We start from the raw sequence: 21,455 nt of genomic DNA, 5'->3' as shown, positions 1-21,455 counted from the left end.
CGTGGAGCAGCAAAGCTGTACAGCACGGTACCTGCGTCAAGGCCTACGGACTCCATATCTTCCCTCAGATGTCTGGACTCTAGAAGTTTGGAAAAGGATCATCAGCTTTAACGCTATACTTCTGCACAGATGTAACATGTCAACCTAAGTAGTAATTTTAACAACTTCTCAGTAGGATCATGTTCTATTTTAGGAGGTTTTTTGCTTTTTGTTGTTTTGGACGTAAGGAAAGTAGAGGTAGAGTTCTCAGGAAATGGTAAGAGAATGGGAATACTCCAGTCCTGTTATTTGAAGAGGTAACACTAGGCTGAAAATTTACCATCAGTGCTTCTAAAAGGTCAGTTCTATATCTTCAGACCAAAAGACCTGAGTGCTTTGACTAGCACTGATGGTCCATATTAATATATCCCAAATACACACAGAAAAAACAGACTACTGAGTACTCTAAAGCTGGTTTTTACTCCCATTTTCAAGCAAAGAAACAAATACTAATTACAGATACTCAAGGTGGATCAAATGTATTGAAACACAGGTAAGTACTTAAAAATTGAACTAAAATAATAGAACTACTTCAACATAGGAGAGAGGAGTTCTTCCTGATCTCTTCATTACTCAATGGTTACATATCAACATAGTATCATAAACCCTCCTACGTAATGTTATAATAGTTAACATTAGAAAGGTAGGAAAGGAGAGCTCTTACTGGGTTTCTTCCCAATCAAAATGTATCTATGTATGAGATATTTCACCGTAGAGAAAAACAAGACTGATTTAACAAATGCTCCAGAATAGAAATCTTTCAAATTAATAATGTTCCTATCACCATCACAGTTTCTTTCACTGTATAGGATAATCGTTTACAAAGGACTTTTATATAATTCCATTTATCACTAGCATATACCTGAGTCAGGTGGCTATTATTACAACTAATTTATGGCTGGAGAAAACAGACTCAAAGAAGCCGTGGCCTGCTCAAAGCAACCAAGCTAATAAGTGGCAGGCCCAGTAATCTTCTCTTAGTGTCCTCTTACTGTGCTTCCAAGCTCAAAACATTTTTAGAACATTAGTTTGAGAACTGACTTTGGAATTAGTTTGTAAACCACATAAGTAATTCGGTCCCAATGTTTCATGAAGTTTAAATTATATTCATTTCTATAAAATCCAAAATAAAACCGATCCAGCTAAGTCCTCAGATTTTGGCTTGGAACAACTTTGCTTTTAAGAAAAATAAAATGAAATAAACTATTAGCCTTACATACCGTAGGTGTTAAGTTGTCTGCTAAAAAACTGAGAAATTGACTTACCATTCTGTCAGATACCAGTTCTTTTGAAAATAACTTTTTTTTAATCTTTTGGGCTATCATTAGAGTAAATGCATGCTCCTCCCCAAGGCAACATATGGAAGGACAACACTGTTGTACAATATGGTTATGCTGGTGAACAAGTCCACCACATTCCTCTAGGGGTCTTCCTTGCTGTCGTCCCTCTCTCCCTCTCCCCCACCCAGCTCCCCCGCTCCGGGTACATTCTCAAATGGGGAAATATCTAACTACAACGACTACCTTGGTGAATCCCTCACTAAACCCTTCTGGCTCTTCTTCCCCCAATGTCAGGAGGGGAGAAAACCCAGCTTTAGCAATATGGGAGGTGGCTTAGGTGCTGGCTAGGCTGCCCCGAAGGGGGAAGTGAAGCTGAAGGAAGGACATGCTCAGGGCCATACACCATGTGAGCACCAGTGTACTTACTTGTCACTAAAAAGAATGATGCTCCAGAGAAAGGCAACACTCAACAAACTGGCTGCGAACCAGCATTAAGTGCACAGAGTTACTTATACTTAAATATCAGCCCTGCAACAGTGAGAATTTCCTCAATTATGGTTTTTGGTAATTTGCTACATAAATAAATTTGAGCAGAGGTAAGTGGCCTCTTGAACAGCAGAACCAGGGGGAAAGGTGGGGGGTCTGGTTACCTAAGGATGCGTAGGACCCCGGAGGCAAGGCCGCGGCAGAGCTGAAAGGCGCAGCGCCTGAAGTCGCGGAGACTTTGGATTTGGCACTGGCAGCCGCGTTCACGTCAATGTCACTCCGAGAGCGCTGCAGGGACCCAGTCGTTGACACAGATTTGGTACTAACTGTAGAAGCTTTAATGGTGAAGGAGGAAACGTTAGTAAGGACTATACTGAAATTTTAAACATATATTGTTAAAACTTGATTTTCTTTTCTTGAAAACAAATATCAAGTTTTAACAAACGTTGGAGCACATATGCACTGACCAACAGTTTCTCCTGGTCACTGAAGACAGAGTCCAGCCAATGGTGAAGAAAATGAAAAGTGACCACAACTATACACCCCTATCACATCTATTTTCTTATAATCAAAGATTATAAACTCCAAGAAACGGACCAGATTTCTGGTTAATATGAGAAGGGAAATAACAAAAACCCCGGCCAGTTTCCTCACGATGTGGCATAAACGTGCACTCTTACCCAGGCGCCCTCCCCCTCTCACCCCTAACCACCACCAAGCTGCTGCTGCTGCTGCTGCTCAAAGCATCACAAGTTGTCCTCACTCTCCCATCAAGTGATCAGAGCAAAGGAGCAGCACTATTTGTGGCAGCATCCCCACGCTGGAGGGAGGTGGGTGAGGAAAGGTCACAGAGCTCAATTTCTGCCTGCCGAAGTCATCCTGACAATGTCTTCCTCACGGCAATGGGCCCCTGGGAAAGCAGAGCTTTGCTGGGGACAGTGGGAGCACAGAGCAGGGCAGCACACTCTGCAAACCTGAGAGGGACCTGAGAGCAGGTCGCTGGCTTCCAGCAACTGAGCAGCTTCTGGGAGAAGAACAGCCCACCTGAGGTTAAGAAACAGAGCTCTCCCCTGGACTGCCTTCTCCACAGCTGTTAGTCTTACCTCTAGAGGTGGTACTTCCAGTAGGACTTCTTTTGGCAGAGAGCGGCCGACTGAAAATAAAGGTATACATCTGTTTATTATCAAATTTGTACTTTATCTGCGTTAATGCAAGTACAGTTCACAACAGGAAATTATGCTAAGAATTATTTCAGAGTTTTTAGAATTTTTCAGGTGATTTCGGACCACAATCTTACGAACCCTCAATTTCAGACAAAGCTCTAGCATTATATTCTTGACTATCTTCTAAAGATACACAGAGAAGTCATAACTCAAGACAGAAGTCAGAAATACAGAATGAAGATGATAATACGTTAAGTCCTAGGTTTTGAATGCCCTCCATTTCCAAACTTGTCTCCAGGTTAACACTGACATTCTCTATGAAAAATTCACGTGTGTTACTCCAAAACTATATTCTAGGACTGCTATATAAATTTATCCAAAAACTACTCACGGCAGAGACCAAAGGCACCCATTTCTTACCATTCCCCATAGTATCTTATCTAGTACCAGAATCCATCTTAAGTAATGGGAAATTATAACAGGCACATATATGTAAAAAATACAGCTAGAATTTGTGTTCTTGTGCAGCAAATTTTTATTTTATTTTTTTCGTACTATTTTTTTTTAGTAATTTTTTATTTATTTATTTTTTCCCCCAAAGCCCCAGTAGATAGTTGTATGTCATAGCTGCACTTCCTTCTAGCTGCTGTATGTGGGACGCGGCCTCAGCATGGCCAGAGAAGCGGTACTTTGGTGCGCGCCCGGGATCTGAACCTGGGCAGCCAGTAGCGGAGCACGCGCACTTAACAGCTAAGCCACGGGGCCGGCCCTGTTGTGCAGCAAATTTTTAAATATAAAATCTTAACACTAACGAAAAGCACAGCTGAATTCCTTACTTCAGACTCTCTTGAGAGCTAGAAGACGAGCGATCGGATTGCGGCAGCGACACAATGCTGTCCGAGTTCTTCAAATGGGACTGCAGGGCTTTCTGGTAGGAGGACTCCAAGGTGTGGTATAAGTGCTCGGCTTCTCTGCTGAAGTGACTGTGGAAACCCCAGTAACACCTAGGGAACACACAGCTTCCTGTTATGCTCAGTGGGCCATAATGGAGATTCACTGAGCTCTGGAGGACACCACATAACCTCTTCAAGGACTGGAGTCCTCAGTTTACCTGCTACTAGAAGCAGCATGGTATAAGGAAGAGAGTGTGAGCAAAGGAGGCCTGGGAGGAATCCCGCCCTCACAATTCACTGGCTTTCTGACACTGGGTGAGTTACCCAGCTTCTCTGAATCTCAGTCTCATTTATAAAATGAAAACAAAAGGGCCTAACCTGCAAGACTGGGAAGGCTTAGGGAAGAAGGAACTAAAACATCTAGAACTATACCTAGAACACAGGAGGGACGCATTAATGGCAGCTTTTATGAATGCAATTTGACACTCATTGATTTGAAGTATTTCAAATTGCCTTAGATAACATGTTCAAAAGGGAATGGAAAGATATTCACAGCTACTTGAAATCTGTGTTGCATTATGACTAAAGAACTAGACAAAATTGGGGGAGGGGGAGAAAACAATACAAAGATAAAAACAGCATAAGAAGATCATTAAGAAATCCATTCCCAGTAGTTTTTAGCAACTATTAATTATGTTGCTTATTTTGATAGGAAGTACCCAAGATGAGACTGTGGTAAGCACTTCAGTGTTATAGTGAAGTCCTCCAGAAAACTCAGAAACCAGGGAAATATAATTTAATGGAGAGCAGTTCAACAACAAGGACTTGATCAGTATATATTAATGCAGCCAAGTAAAACAATCTTCCAGGCTAGCAAAAACAGATTTTAACCTGTGTCAATTACAAGAGTTGGTCAACTATGAAAGCACAGAAAAAAACAATGCGCTGTCCGAGAGAGTAAGTCGTAGCATCAAACGTCTGGTTATTTATGGCCAGAGTGGCAAAATTATTCTAAGGGAGGTACCGAATGGAGGGGGCCACAGCCACATGACTGGAGCATGACCAGTCCTAATGGCACAACTGCTTCAAATGTGGGATGGCAACATCAAGCTACCACTGTGACACTCCCAAGCATCATATCCATCTACCTCCCTCACCGTGACTCACACTTCCCAGCAGCCACCCGAAGCCTGCACAGGTCTGAGCGCAGGAAAGAATCCCCGTGATCGTGATCTTTCACGGTAAATCAAAAAGGTCACTTTAGCTTATGACTTGGCTTGTAACAGAGCTTAATGAGTAAGAGAATACACTGAATATGCATACAAGTGCTTTTCTGATGCATGTAATAATTTCTCATCAATTTAAAAATCAACATTCTGTTGTTTACCTCAGTCTTGTTTATATTCCAATAATATCAGTCTTTCAGGCTTGGGCATTGAACAACCTCCTAACAAAAAACTAGAGAAGTATTTCAAAATGGCCTTTTGGGGTCATGTTTAAAAGTCATGATTAACAAAACACGTTCAAGTAACTGAACGAATTTTTAATAAGGCAATGTAGACAGTGCATCTGAAAAATAAAGGTAGTGAATAAAAAAAGTGGTGTACGATAAACACTTACTTTCTGGCTTCTATCCTTGCTTCAGAATCGGCATCATGTATTCCCTTCTTTATTGTTTCGGCTAATACTGATATGTGTCTAGATATTTAGAAAAGAAATCAGTAACAATCATTAATACATGGTTTTATGTGGATGAAAACAGGTATGAGAAATAACTTCAAAATGGCAATGTAGAACTTAGAGCCTTTGTGCCAAGTGAGTCAACTAACATGCAGCTAAGAAAATCAGAACACCCTGCAGACCTTCTACCTTCTAATTCTGTCCCAGTACCCTATCTCCACCTAAGTACCCGAGAACTGTCCTCTCTTGTGTGATGTTTTTTAATAACTGTTGATTTTTTTAAGGCCCACTTATTTAGCTCAATCTTTCATGAACCCAAACAAAAAACCCTATTTTTCCATGGTCAAAACTAGTTTCTATGGAAACTATAATGAGATAATAATCTTAATACTAAAGAAACTACCTACATCACATCTGTATAATAAACAGAATGTTTTTTCAAGTTCCACTACGTAACATGAACAATTTTATAAAATTATGTAGCCATTTTATAAAATAGGTATTCTCTTTAGTTATGTCCGACCCCAGCTAGGAAGAAATCATCCAAGTGTCTCATTGAATATTCAACAAAGTTTTAAGAAAAGGGAGATGACTGGAATGAATAATTTCATAGAACAAAGACTGAGTTATCAATTCTACAAGCCCATTCCAAATCTTTGCCTCATCACTTCATTCATTCAATAAATATTTAGTGAGCACGTGGCTAAGTGGCAGACACTGAGCTAGGAGATGAATGAATACACGAGACTACTTCTGGGTTCTTCATGTTTTTCTGTTCTGCTCACCTGTCTCCACATTAAATCCCTCATTCCACTTTCCACCTCTAATTCTAAAACTATCACCAGATGAAGACATAATAATGAAGGGATTAAAGAACAAGGAAGTATTTAAAAAAATGTGCAACTATCTTCTAGATTCAAGTATTTTTAGATGAAATTTCACCTCTGGGAGGTTTGGCTTTGTTTCATCTCTGACCACTGCCTATGGAATGGGACTCCCAGGAGTACTCGATTTATTAAAATTCCACTACTAACAAAATGTTTAATATGCTGTGAAGTTCTTCACAAACTATACAATATACCATTAAAACTTGAGTGGCACTACATCATCTATTGTCTCCAAATTTAACTCAGAAAGAATAATAGGCACCTACAATTGATAGGAACTAGAAATGGCAAAGAATGAATCTCAAAATTAATAGAGACATGCTTCTTTAAGAATTCTACCATAATTCTACTTTTTATAATGATGATGCGAAACTTACCATACACCAACCTGAATAAAGAGAAAACTGCTGACTTTCTGATACAGAGGGATCAAAAAGGAAACTCTCAAATGAGTGAAATTCCTTTAAGGACCTAAGGGTTACACCTTGCCTACTAAGAGCAACTTTAAACACTGACCTCACTGGAACTGATAGGAACATGCCGCAGGATCAGAGTCACCAGAGTGAATCCTAGCTCTGTAGTTCTCATCATGCACATCTGTCCACATCTCTGGGCGCACTAACATTTCACTCGATGAAATTCACTAAAAGCTTCTGCCAATATTATGTGCTTTGCATCAGTAGAAATAACACAAGTAGACATGCAAACAAATGTTTAGATTTCTTATAGAAAGTGGGTGGGACCACTCACTGAGGCATTAAATCTCAAGATTCAATTCAGAGGAAAAAACAGCAAATCAGATGCTCACCGTTCCAGTGAATGTGTCTGCCATTCTTGTAAAAGTAAATCTAAAAATTCAAAACAGCGCCTGAAAATTGTAAAGAAAAAAACATGTAACTTAGTAATTTGTATCTTAGTAAAAATAAGAGCTTTTTTCTTCTTTAGTGACCCAACACTACTTTTTACACTTGGTACATTTCTTCTAATTTTTACGATCCAAAAAATAGAACATAAAAGATGGAATCAAAATTGACTGAAAACCAAAGCAAATGAAAATAACTAAGCACCTATGGTGGTGAAAAAGAAAAACCACAGAGATATAGGGACAGGATACAAGAGTTCTCTTGAAATCAGAAACTTGATCTTCATGGCAACATTATTGAGAGGGCACATCATTGTCATTTGTTTTTTTAATACTTCCCCAAACAATACATTAATACAGGATGTACACATGCACAAAAGATCAATGTAATTACAGAATCAGGAAAGTGGTCTTCGCATTAATTTCACAGAATTTCCTCTAGCTACTCAGCTATTTTCCTCTCTTCAATCTTTCAACATCCTTTGATTTCAAGCCTTTTCACTTTTGTGATCTTTCTTGGCCTGATTTGTGCATAAAAACAATTCCAGTCTCATTTCCTCTGGATTACATCACCACTTTGGGTCCTACCTCTTTATAATCTCCTTTTTCTGAAGTCCAGGATAGCTATCTTTGTAGGAGTAAATCTTAATAGTCTTAGGATCCATTCAAGGAAACAAATCAGAAGGTAATCTTCTTCTAATGACCAGACTTTCTTTCACATGATCCTCCCAATTCAAAACCCCATAATCCACATAATTACTGACTCAATAAATCCTTACTAAACTCTCACCCTATGCTACATGATGGAGATACACTGGTAACCAAGACACAATCCAGCAACCCAGACAGACAAGAAACAGTTACTGTGTGCCAGTAGCACACAGGAGAGCTATTCAACCCAGTCCTAGGGCTGGAAACAGTGGGGGTGTGGGGGGTTGTAAAGCAAACTTTCTCCAAGGAAAGACACTGACCTATGCCCACACCCTTCTTCACTGTCTCTTTCCCCACACTGCCCTAACCTAGGCCATGTTTATTTAACTTTTCCCTCATGTCATTTCCTGGTGTAGATTTTTCTTGTCTCTTTTCTTCACCTACTCCTATTCATTATTCAAAAAGCAGTTCAATTTTCAACTTGTCTATGATGCTTCTTGGGCATACATCAGCTAGCTTTAATGACTGCCCTCTATGAATTCCTAAATCCACAACACATGTTGTAACTCACTCTTATATTGCTTTGTATTATTGTTTTTAATCTCCCCAACTAAATTATAAACTTCTTACAGGCAGGGAGATTGTGCAAGCCACCTCTTGCAAATTCTACAAAGCAAAACTAGGTACAGGTTGAATATATAACAAAACTGCACTGCCTTGGTTACATTGCCCTCTTTGGTTCTCCTCTTTACCTTCCTGAAGGCAGAGGGACTGGGCCAGATGGTCCACATTACTTCTTTCAGCATTAAGACATATGGTTCTGACTGACATTCACACTAACTAAATACAAGAACAGCAATCTAAGCGTGTGGTTCAGAAATTGGTGAAGGGGGTGGCACTTCTATTGTCACAGTGATTGTAGGTGGCTACTCGTATTTAGTCCCAGAGGCCAAAACTGTTAAATCCTATGGACTGAACTGTGTTCCCTCAAAATTCATATGTTGAAGCCCTAACCTCCAATATGATGGTATTTGGAGATGGGGCCTTCGGGAGGTAATTAGGTTCACATGAGGTCATGAGAGTGGGGCTCTCATCATAGGATTAGTGCCCTTCTAAGAAGAAACACCAGAGAGCTTGCGCTCTCTCTGCCATGTGAAGACACAGCAAGAAGGCAACCATCTGCAAGCTACCCTCATTAGAACTCAACCATGCTGGCACCCTGACTTCAGACTTCCAGCCTCTAGAACTGTGAGAAAATAAATTTCTGTTGTTTAAGGCACCCAGTGTATGATGGTATTTTGTTATGGCAGCTCAAGCTGACTAAAACACTCAATATCTTGTAATGGTCCACAACAATGATATGTGTCACCTCACTGGAGGAACTCTGCTTTACAAAGGAAAAACACATTCTGAATTTCTCTTGGGAATCTAAAAAATCGTGATAATGATAGCAGCAGCAGCAGCAACAAATTCTAATAATGGTTACCATTTATTAAGCTTTCACTGGGTGTCAAACCCTTTTTACCTAAATGACTGTGAATCCACAGAACAACTCTACACAGAGGTACTCATTCCTAACAGGTCAAATAATTAGAAAGTGGGAAAAGGTAATGCTGCAAGTGAAGTCTGTCAGGTTCTGAAGTTCACTATCACCCCTCTTGCAGACTTTACACTCTCACCTCCAGGGGGAGTTGACATTGCTTCCCTCCAATCTCAAGAAACTGAACTGTGGGTCAAGGGCAGACTGTATTCCTCAGTGATACACAATTGAGCCATGCAGTTAGAAATTAAGCTTTTTCTGTGCAAGGAGCAAATTTCTTTCTTCCTCGCTTTACACAGTTGAAATATTCCCCTTCTTTTCTCCCTCATGCCTTCCACCTAGCTGTTAACAAGATGGATATGGGGCTGCCTCATGCTTAGGAGGGTCTCCTACCCATGGAAACATGGCAGGACCAACGTGACACCCTGGGAAAGGAGGGAAACAGCAGGTAGCTGAGGTAAACTGGGCTCTAAGCCCTAGAGTGAAGGGCCCTTTCACTGGACTAAGATGAAGACAGAGAACTACAAGAATGGGGCCAAGAGGTTGCTGCCCAGGCCTGCCATTAATTTACCCTACAAAGCTCCTGATACAGTCCATTGAGAGGCTTCAGGTGTCCATGAATCCCCTGAAAATCTACATAAAACTATTCCGGGTATTTACGTTTTCCTGGGAAGACTTAATAGACTGTCAAAAGAGTCTGAAAACAGTCAAGAATCACAGATGCCAGCTAAAAGAGCCCTTATTCCCCACTTGCAGCCTACGGCAGCTCATCAGGACACAAGACAAGATAGGGACTTGGGAACAAAGCCCTAGCTAGCTACCCAGGTTGTATTTTCTGGGTGTATCTCCTGTAACGGTGCAGCAGAACAGGTGACTGGTCAGGATTCAGAATTCGAGAAATCATTATCAGAAGATGCAAACAACATACACCTCCTCCTATCTATGTTAATATTAAATAATTGCCATTAATTGTTACAATGTTTTTTTCTTACCTGTAGTTACTGCTTTCATTCAGAGCATGGGGTAGACCAATGATAGAGGGATTATCTCAGGAAAAAATGTATAGGGCGTCCTCCCCCTCTCTCCCTCCAAAGCCCCTACCAATTAACTCACACACATTCTCTCTCTCTCACACCCACACAAACACAAAAACAATAGAGGTCGTCCAAATTTACTTTCCAGACTTTAGATCATTTAGACTATTTAGATCTTCAATCCAAAGGCATTTATTAAAGCAATCTTAAATATTATTAAACATTTCAAACTTGAACTTCTTTCCATGGAGGGAAATTCGGAATTTGTTTTGCTTTTTTAAACAATTCATAAGTAATGGGGAAACTGTTTAAAAATTTACCTTCTAACTGCAACAGACTTGGAGGTACAGTTACTTGTTATGACAGGTATCAGCCTAGGGATGTGTGTGTGCTATGGAAAAAAAACAAAAGACAGAGGTGAACACTCGAAAATACAAAAACAAAACAAAACAAAGACAACCACTTTCTTACTAACTTACCTAAAGCACATATATATATATATATATATATATATATATATATATATATATATATTCAGAATTAAGTTTAAAAAGGAAAAGGAATTTCACTGGGAAATTCACTGGAAAGGAAAGTGCATTGCTGAAGGCCACGACAAATTTACAAAGCAAAAACAGACAACAGGATGATAAGTCTCAAATCAAAACGGATCATTGGCATGAAGTCTAAAGTCTCTGAGCAGAAGACAGCTGAGTGAGTTCAAAAGGCGTCAGCAGACCAATACCTTTTGATATTGTCTTTTTTGTGTGTGTGTGAGGAAGATCAGCCCTGAGCTAACATCCATGCTAAACATCCTCTTATTGCTGAGGAAGACCGGCTCTGAGCTAACATCTATTGCCAATCCTCCTCCTTTTTTTTTTTCCCCAAAGCCCCAGTAGATAGTTGTATGTCATAGTTGCACATCCTTCTAGTTGCTGTATGTAGGACGCAGCCTCAGCATGGCCGGAGAAGCAGTGCGTCGGTGTGCGCCCTGGCATCCAAACCCGGGCCGCCAGTAGCAGAGTGCGCACACTTAACCACTAAGCCACGGGGACGGCCCCTTTTGATATTTTCTTAATGAAAATGTCCAAAAATGGCTTTGGATTTAATATTTGAAGTAGGCAGTGCAAATAGTAAGAATGAGAAATACAAAGTAATTAACCCACAATAATCAGGAATATGCTGGATAGATTTTAGTTAACATCATCCAGCCCCAGTTTCAAGGGTTGGCTTTGGGAAAAAGGGATTTGAAGGTGGGGAGGAGGTGATGCGGAGAACTTTCATTTTAAGCCTTTGTGAACTACTAGATTTTATTGAAAACTTGTATGTAAATTACTCAGATAATTATTTAAATTTAAATAAATAAGTATTTAGAAAACTTAACTGAAAAGAATATTTTGTTTCTGTGCTTATATACAATTAATTATATTAAAATGTTAGGTGAATAACAAAACCACAAGTACAAATACCTAACACAGATTAAGGAGGAAAGAACAGGAGTGGCGTCTGGAGACATAAAGAACAGAGTATAGACAAGAAACAGATGCAGATGTTCGAATGTTTAAAACTAACGATGAGTCAGTCAATGATCAGCACCTCAGTAACTATACATCACATTCATAATTCACATTACGGAATGTAAAAGGCTCTACGCTATAATTAAGTGCGGGGGAGGCCAATATTGTACGTACGACATGATTCTAACCATGTATAATTACTCTAACAAAAAATGCCTCTAAGATTACTTATCAACGACCAATATCTACCACTTGCTTACTCTATGTATGGCCCCAAAACATACTTACCCGAATGATTAATCTAACAGCTACAACACCAGAAGTGGCCATAATTTTGGCACTATTTGGAATTAAATTAAAGATAGTTGGCATAATGGCTTCAGCTCCATGGTCAAACTTATTCCCCAGAACTGATGACAGATGCCTACAATAAGAAATGAGTACCGGACTGTAGTTATATTTCTTGCAAACAGTGAAGCATATAAACCTCTTAACATTTTAGAGCCTTAATTCAAAGTTATCTAGGGATAAAAGACAAAGGTCTACGTAAGATACTGTATAAATATTTCCAATGTACACGTAGAAGACTTGGGAAATAGCCATTAGCACAAAGAATTTGTTCCTTTTTTTTTTTTTAATAAACCATTTCTAACTAATTAGTCTTAAAATAGTAAAAAACAAATTATCATGTACTAATAAAACATAAATATGAAAAAGCTCCCTCACTCTTTCATTCTTTGGCCCTTTTATTTTTAACATATAATATTCATGCTTCAATACTGGACTGTCGCCAAAACTTTACACAGCTGCAACGCCTCGTGACCGCTGCTGCTTGGCTATTCTGACATACTTTCTAACACAGAAGTTCCAGCTTCAAACACTGATACAGGTTTAGCTACAATAAAATTTTACCCCAGTACATGCCTTTAATTTTAACTTTATAGTTACAGTACTCTTCTAGAAACAAACCAGCAAAAATTCTGATAATCATGTTATATCCTGTAAGCAAAATCAACGAAAAAGCTGAGAAACAAATTTATAAAATTTCATTTTCCGCACTAGTGATCATAACTGCTACAAGTTTAAAATAGACGCTTCAGAGCTAAGTCACTGAATAAAATTTAAAATCTGTCACACTTTACATAATTGGGCAAGAAATATTGTAAAAGTACTAACAGAAGTGTAACTGGAACAGGTCTTGGAGACCAGTCAGAAGTTGCATTAAAGTGACCCATCGGACACATTTAATGAACCATCTCTGAAGCCCTGTGACGAGGCTATTTTATGTGTGAGAAAGTGGAGCGTCGCAATCCTTACCCCAATGTGATACAAGCCTCCCGCACTACCTGAGACCGCAGGTCCTTAGCAGATAGTTTAAAGGCTCCATCCAAAAGACGCAAATGTTGAAAGAAGTTATCATACTCAGCAGCACCAGCCAAAAGTAAAGATCTAATCTTTTTTAGCTAATGGGATAGACAAAATTAAGAGATATACAAAACAATAGAAGCCATCAAATATGAGAGAATAACATCAAAGTTAAATGATATATAAATAATTTTCCAAAAAGAATTCAGCCAATTAAATATTAGCTAATATACTGAACAAATCTATGCATCACAAATAAGAATAATTTTTAAAATACAGTATGCGTGATTAATATATAATTCGACAAAATCTATTTTTTAATTGGAAATATTTTAGTGTATTTACAGATTCTATATGCTAATGATAAAATAACTAAAACCTTCATTTTAGCCTGTAAAAAGCTCCTCCCCTAAGCTTACCTTCTCCCACACTCCACTCAACTGCCATTTATTTAATGAATCAAAGGAAAAAGCAATCCTACAGTCTTTATGGTATCCTCCCCTGTATCACTACTAAAAGGCTAGTCTGAATGTGAAATGGAATACAACAGCAATTTCACGACCTCTCTCCTTGCCACCCAACCACTGTAAAGTAGTTTCCACAAGATAAGCTACACCCTCACTTTAACATTAGGCCCACTTATTTTCATTAATCCTCTTTTAAAAATAGAGGCACAGAACTTTTTAGCAAGTGATATGAAGAAAGAAAGGAACAGAGGGACACACGCTGAAAATGCCACTAAAAAGCTGCTTTACTGGCCAACAATCAGAAAATTCAATCTTTACTACAGTGAGAGGGAAGGTCCTCAGCAGACAATCCAGTTAGGTCTTTGTTAAAAGTACAGGGTATACAGAAGCCTGTAAGTTGGCATGTTTTAAAAACAGAAATAGAAGTGAGGTCCTCCACTAAAAAGCTAAAGTGTAAATATGATAATTTACATTTAAAATGTCTACTACTTAAAATTCAGTAGCGCTCTACCCCAATTTCATAATAAAGTATTTAGAATATTTAAATAAATCTAATGAAAACGTAATCACATAAAGTCAACAGCTTACAGCATTTACTCTTTGCTCCCAATCATGCTTGTCATCAGATAATATTTCCCTAATCTTGTTTATGGATTCCTCAAGGTCTCGGCTGGAATAAATCTGTAAGCAAAATTAATTTACAATCAACACAAGAAAATTTACAGAATACACAAAGATTATTTCTTATTTATATGAAGTCAGGAGCATTTAGTAATTGTAGTAAAAGAAATCATCTCATTTTTCAGAAGGACCTATGAGATAACATCTAGACAGATTTGTCTGAGAATGAACTTCTTCCCCATTGTGAATACACACCCACTAGATTTGATGTCCGTGTATGGATAACCTTGCCTCAAATGTAGCTTCACTATAAACTTAACAGATGATTTCATGTACAAAAGAGAAAGAAGCCTACTGGGAAGCTGTCAGGGATGCACAAGTCATTTATTACTCTTAGTATTATTTACACCACCACATTATACCTTAACTTCAAACACTTTTCAAATCTACTTTCTCATTTATCCTCACAGTTTACTTATAACACAGGTAGGGGAATAATCAATCAAGAATGAAGCATGCTGAGAAGGTCAGACTCTAGGATGAACCTGAGCCTAATAAGATGCTTGTTATCTGATTTATACACATATGGCAACCAAGCAGAAGGTAACAAGTGATTCATACAGACATTAAGTGCTACAGGAGTCCTGAGCACGTGATGACATCAGTGTAGGCTGAGGAAAAGCATTATTAGCCCCCAGTCAACAATGGACGACACTGAGGTGCAAAGCAGCTAAAATACGTGACTGTACCCCAACTCTTACAAATAATCTTTGCTTCATCTGTTCGGTACTTAAGTGAAGCATTAAGATAGTACAAACTAAGCTTTTATTAAACCATTATTTAAAGCTTTTCAGACACCAAAATCCTTCAAATTTACAAAGTTTTCTTTCTAAGAAAAACCTCTAAATAAGCACGCTTCTTTGTTCTCACATTTAATCTAATCACTCATTTTTCCCTCTTTTATGTGGTGGCCTGACTTACAAACTTGTTACTAGAACAGGCAGCTTCTCTCCAGTTCTTATTGAAAGATCATCTTGGGCCTTGGCTTTTGCTCTTCATTTCAGCTATAAAAGGCTCCAACATTTTCTAGTCTGCAACCTCAGATCTCCTGTAGTCTTGATAGTTAAAATTACCTTACCTAGTAAGAAAGTTCACATACCACATATTTGAAAAATGAAATTTGAAGAGTAAGCTCATCCTTGTTTTTAATCAAACTCAAATATCCTTACTCACCTGCACTACAGGTACATCATCAAACGCTTTAATAAAATCCTCTTCATCAACAGCACCAGCTCCTTCTTTTGCAGCTATAAAAAATGTTAATTTTTAAAATGAAAACAATGTGCACTGCAAGAGTCTGAATATACACTATCAAAATTACATTTTGAAAGATTTATAACTAGTTTTTTTAAAGGATTAATAAAAATTTAGAGTGTTGTGGAACTGGAAAACATTACTGACTTTAATATCAAGATGAAGTATAGCAATTCTACCATATTATATACATTAGCTTAAAGTCACTTAAAAAGATTACTTGTTTAAGGAGGGACAGTCCAATCTTTAAAGAATTTAGATGATTTATAGTGTATTATATATTATATAGTGTAAATATATATATTTATAGTGTGTGTATATATATATATATATATATATAGTATACAAATCTTTTGAAAGATTCCTAATAAACAGATATAACAGAAAATTTAATTCTTCAGGGAATAAATTAGATTATGTTATTGTTAGGGCTCTAGCATAACAAATTAGTGAAATAGTCAAATAAGTTCTAAAGAATTTAACAGTTCCATTTAAACTTTATGTTAGTCTCAAAATATTTCCATTTCCTTGAACTCATGATAAATTTGAATTTTTCATTTATGGATCAGTAGTAAGTTTCCCCCATCAAGTTGTAAGATGCTTTGTATACTTAGTTAATTGCTATCATTTGGGAGAAAGTTTTTCCTTTTTGCTATATAAACTTCACACATGAATATCATGTGATATTTTATCAGATTTTTTTCATAATAAAGGTTTCACAATTGGTGTATACGGTCATCCTTATACCCCTCATTAACAATTTACATTGATTAGTCTGAGCGCTTTTCTAGAGATTCTCACCAGACAAGCTATCTGGTGTTTGAGGTCATGATGGACTAGCTAGATAAAATAGGGATTTAAAGACAATTTTGGTAGTGGTAAATGTGTGTGTCCTCACTCTTGATGATCACCCACACTGTGTTCACAAGCTAACTATAAAGTGACAAGAACAACAACACATTGTGATGTGGAGCTCGGTATCTGCTTTAGTGTTAAGACTCCATCGCCCTCAGTGGATAGGTCAGGAGCATCTCCTCTGTGTAAGGCACTGTGCCTCGCACCCACATACTGAAGAGGACCTAAAGACCAACTACAGTCCCTGAACCCAAGGAATCTGACAAGAAGGAGTCAACAAGGAAATTCATGACTATGGTGTTAAACAAAATGTAAAAAGGATGAGAGCGGGGCTGAGGGGGAAGACAGGGCTGATATCTCTGCATAATCTACACAGTTGGGATTTTTGGAAGGGGTATGGATGAGGAATGAGAAGGAAAAGAAGTGGTCTGATCATGCAGAAATTTTCTAAGCCTTGTTTGTGGAACTGATGCCACCAAAGAATATATCAAGAAAAAGGATTAGAAAGATTGTTCAGCCATAAAAAGGAATAAAATTCTGATACAGGCTACAACACAGATGAACCTCAAAAACATTATGCTAAGTGAAAGAAGTCAGATACAAAAGATCACATATTGTATGATTCTATTTCTATGAAATATAAATCCATGGAGACAAAATGCAGATTGCTGATTGCCAGGGGCTGGGGGAAAGAAGAAATGGGGAGCAACTGTTTAAAGTGTATGGGGTTTCTTTTGAAGTGATGAAACTGTTTTGGAACTAGACAGAGGTGGTGGTTGTACAACATTGTAAATATACTAAATGCCACTGAATTGTTACACCTTTAAAGTGGTTAAGTTTATGTATATGAATTTAAGCTCAATAACAAAAAAATAATTTAAAAAATGGACCAAAAAAAAAAGATTAGAAAGAACTAAGAATCACAGCAACAAATGTAAGAAACAAGCACAGCTTTCCTTCTGCCATCCCTGATGTGAACGTCACTCTGTCTGTCAGTGAGGCTCCTTTAACACTGACAGAGATGCTGGTGGTTGAGTCACTGCAGTGGCTCCAAGTGGATCAAGTCAAAACACTAACATTCTAGGGCCAGTTCAGAAGGCATGGAAGACGAACAGAAGGAGACAGCATTCTAACGCTAATCCTTATCCAGCTGTAACTTAGCTCATCCAGCCAAGCTCAAAAGCCCAATGCTAACAGTGAGCATGGTTCTAAAAGCAGTGGCTAATTTTTGAGAGGTAAAAAGTAGGAAATTTGCCTGTAAATTTAAAATGTGACAGCAAAATGAAAGTTGTATATAACAAGGACTCAAACTGTCTAAATTAGGATCTGGAGGAGGAGGGATTTAGGGAAGAAATCTTTGTAAATCAATTTTCAAAGATTCAGGCAGTTGATGCCTACCATTTCTTTAAATTTAACACCCATACTGGTCTCACAAGGAACAATGCTACTTGTAGGAACAAAATACGTTTTAAACACCTAACAGAAAGTGCAGCCTGACTTCTGGATAGTCTCAGTCTTGATAAAGAGAAACTGGCTAAAAAGGCCCCAACGCAGCTTCAGGCGCTGCTGGAGTCCACTAATCAAATAACGCCATCAGGGCGCACGTGTGCTCTCCCTCTCTCCAAGCTGTGCTTTCCTCCGTGTCGACTGTGTTCTTCCACAGGTGCTGCCTTACCAAAACGTGGCAACGCAGCAGCTCAAACTTACATCCTACCAGCTTACGAGCACTGACAGCACAGCACTAATTTGAAGAAGAGCAAGCAGAGGCCTGCTGCAAACGGGATTACTCCACTTCTGAAGGACAGCGAAGGCAAGTACGACGCACGGCTGGTCTCAAATGTTGGCACAGCGGACTCCACAACACCACACAGTGTGGTCTTACCTGAAGACTTGGATCCAAGAGCAGACGATCCAAGCCGGCGGGCCGTCCCCATTCCAACGTTTCTCCGGGAGCTTGGTGGAGCTTTGGATGACGTAGAACTGGCAGAGGAAGGTCTATTACCATCCACAGAATCTTCATCATCAAAATTTTTATCTGAAGAGTAAGCACAGAAATCATTGTTTAAAAAAAAAAGTGCCTTTTCACCTAAATTTGAAACAACTAGCCTTAGAGATAAATGGTTTGCCTACTCTTGGAATCTGAAGTACCAGTCCAGGGTCTAGAAAGCCCTTAGTTAAGTCCAGAATGCAGCTACAAACATTATGTTTGCTTTCATGTTATCAAGAAGGTTCTCCCACCCCAATTTTAGAAAACCGAGAAAACATAAAGACGAAAACAATCTCTCATAAAACCACCACCTAGAAACAGTTACTTCAACATTTTGACATATTTCTGACCATTCTTTCATGCATTTTTTTAATAATAGCTGATGAGACTATATATACTTTTGGAATACTGCTTATTTCAAATATGTCCATTTTTCCATGTGATGAAATATTCTTCATAAAAACCATTTTAATGGTTGTATGGTACCTTGTAACTGGAAAACGCCACAACTGACATTTTAGGGTGGTTCTAAATACCTCATCATTAGAAATAATATTGCAACAAACACCTTCCCACTTGCATTCTTGTTGGAATTTATAATAATTTTAAGAAAAAAAAATCCCTAGAAGTAATATTACTAGGTCAAAGAGTATAAAAGTGTTTGATGGGTACTGCCGAACTTATCTTCAGAAAGGTCATATAAATACATATTTTTCCTGGAAGTTCAAAGACGTGTCCATCTTCCCACAGTCTTGCCAACACTAAATACTATCCTTTTTACACTTCAACCAATTTGATAAGCAAAAAATTGCTACTTCTTCAATGTTGCATTGTCTTTGAGGGAAGTTGACCACTTTTTCATAAGTTCATTAACTTCTAAATTTTCTAAGCAGCAGCGGATCCAATCAATATTCTTTACATTGCATTTAAAATTAAAAAGAAAAAAGAAAAAACATCTTTGGGTTTTTAAAAATCAACATATTTATAAACAACATTTTGATAATGGAAAATTAAAGCTATGATGGTGTATTATACAGAGTACCAAGAGCTTATATAGCAAGTGTGAGTCATTCAGGAAGCTAAACAAAGAACTTAAGAGTAATTAAAAACAAAAAAAGGAAAACTAACATCTGTAGCTGGCAATAATTATGATTTCTGAAAAAGGGCATTATATCTTTACCACTAAGTCTGAAGTAAATAATTGTTGACCAAAAACAGATATAAATAGCACCCTGTTTTTCTTGATCTAGTCACTTCTTAGCTAAACTATCAACAACCAAGTCTTGTATCTACTCAGGACGCTTATGTTCCTTACAACTCACCAAGAATCCACTTCAAATTACATAGCTTCTTTTATTTAACATTGGGGTGGGGGGATATACAGGATACAACACCTCCTTACAAATGCATATATTTGTGCAAATTAGCTTCCTTCAACATGCCTTTACACTTCCCAGATTGCCTTATCAAGCTACGCTGCTTGACAGATGTCCTTTCAATCCACATATCAATTTCTTTTTCTTTTTTTTTTGAGGAAGGTTGGCCTTGTGCTAACATCTGTTGCCAATCTTTCTCTTTTTTCTTTTTTCTCCCCTAAGCTCCAGTACATAGTTCTGTATTATAGTTGTAGTAGAGTTGTAGCTCTTCTATATGGAACGCTGCCTCAGCATGCCTTGATGAGCAGTGAGTAGGTCCATGCCCAGGATCCAAACGGGCAAACCACGGGCTGCTGAAGCAGAACACGAGAACTTAACTGCTATGCTATGGAGCCCACACATCAATTTCTTATTGATTCAAATGTTCAGTGGTCTATTAGCACAGACTTCCCATGTGGATTGAAAAGGTGATTCTTAAACTGCAGAGCATGTTAATAAGGCCCTTCCCAAAAGTAAAATTTAGTCTAATGTAAAGGGTAATAAGGACAATCCAAAGGAGAGGTCGCCCACTGAGCACTGCCAGCATTGGCGGTGACAAGGACTGATCTCAGCCTGTCTGTCCTCTGGGGAGCTCCAAGAGCATCTGAACCGCTGCCATTATTCAACCATGTTAAATAACTGTATTCTGCTCAGAACACTAACAGTTCCAGCCTATGGGAAATGTAAACAATGATGAATGCGGGTAATGAGGAGGCCACTGTGCTCCACTCAAAAATTCACGTAAATTGTGTTTAGTTTAGTCTTTCTAACATAGGCAGCCATGCCATTTAGAATTGCATTCAGTTAATGAGTATTATTTTCAATGGACCGATTTCACTGGAATTCCTGGGATTTCTGCTTGCAGCAATGATGGACCAGCAAGACGAGATTTAACCTTTTACAGTTAATAGTTAGAAACCAAAGAGAATATGTAAAACAACCACTTCCAGATGACACAGGCAGTGCAAGGACAACATGCAGTGCAGAATTGTGGTCCCTGAGAGACTGGAAACAAACAATGTGAGCTACACAATCACCTCAACTTTCTGTCTGGAGACGATGTCCAGGCCACCAAGTACCGGGAAAGCGGAACCTGAATTGAACCTGGCAGCCTTGCTAATGAAGATCAGAGATCAGGGAGGCTGAGGTGGCCGGAAGTTACAAAGCAGAGTGCTAGAAAAGAGGAAGCTACACAGAAAGAGAGCTCTAGAAATGTACTAAGTTCTAGGTCATGCATGTGTGAGTGAAATTCCACAAGGCAGGGCAAAAAATGAGCAGGAAGTTATAAACTGAACAATTCCTAAAGTTTACAGAAAGTAGGAAGATGTTCGAGCACCAGAGTAGAATGTTCTTGGTGACTCACCTGAGGCATTCAGTAGAGACCTCCAAGAGGGCAGACCAT

At 38.5% G+C, this 21,455-nt stretch overlaps 1 protein-coding gene across 1 annotated transcript in view; it reads right to left on the bottom strand.

The window, feature by feature from the left end:
• Positions 1-21,455, bottom strand: part of CLASP1 (cytoplasmic linker associated protein 1) — a 260,490-nt gene that overhangs the window by 102,071 nt on the left and 136,964 nt on the right. Inside the window, exons 9-19 of the mRNA XM_058548789.1 lie at positions 18,534-18,686; positions 15,716-15,789; positions 14,450-14,542; positions 13,347-13,492; positions 12,318-12,453; positions 10,836-10,906; positions 7,237-7,296; positions 5,482-5,559; positions 3,805-3,972; positions 2,909-2,958; positions 1,970-2,140 (exon numbers count right to left, since the gene is read on the bottom strand). Of these exons, the coding sequence (XP_058404772.1) occupies positions 1,970-2,140; positions 2,909-2,958; positions 3,805-3,972; positions 5,482-5,559; positions 7,237-7,296; positions 10,836-10,906; positions 12,318-12,453; positions 13,347-13,492; positions 14,450-14,542; positions 15,716-15,789; positions 18,534-18,686 (1,200 nt within the window). The remainder of the gene's footprint in view (positions 1-1,969; positions 2,141-2,908; positions 2,959-3,804; positions 3,973-5,481; positions 5,560-7,236; positions 7,297-10,835; positions 10,907-12,317; positions 12,454-13,346; positions 13,493-14,449; positions 14,543-15,715; positions 15,790-18,533; positions 18,687-21,455) is intronic.

The sequence above is a fragment of the Diceros bicornis genome, chromosome 10 (genome assembly GCF_020826845.1).
Source record: "Diceros bicornis minor isolate mBicDic1 chromosome 10, mDicBic1.mat.cur, whole genome shotgun sequence".
Lineage (NCBI taxonomy): Eukaryota > Metazoa > Chordata > Mammalia > Perissodactyla > Rhinocerotidae > Diceros > Diceros bicornis.
Note: the sequence above shows the minus strand (reverse complement) of the source record. Positions and strands in the feature narration are given on the sequence as shown.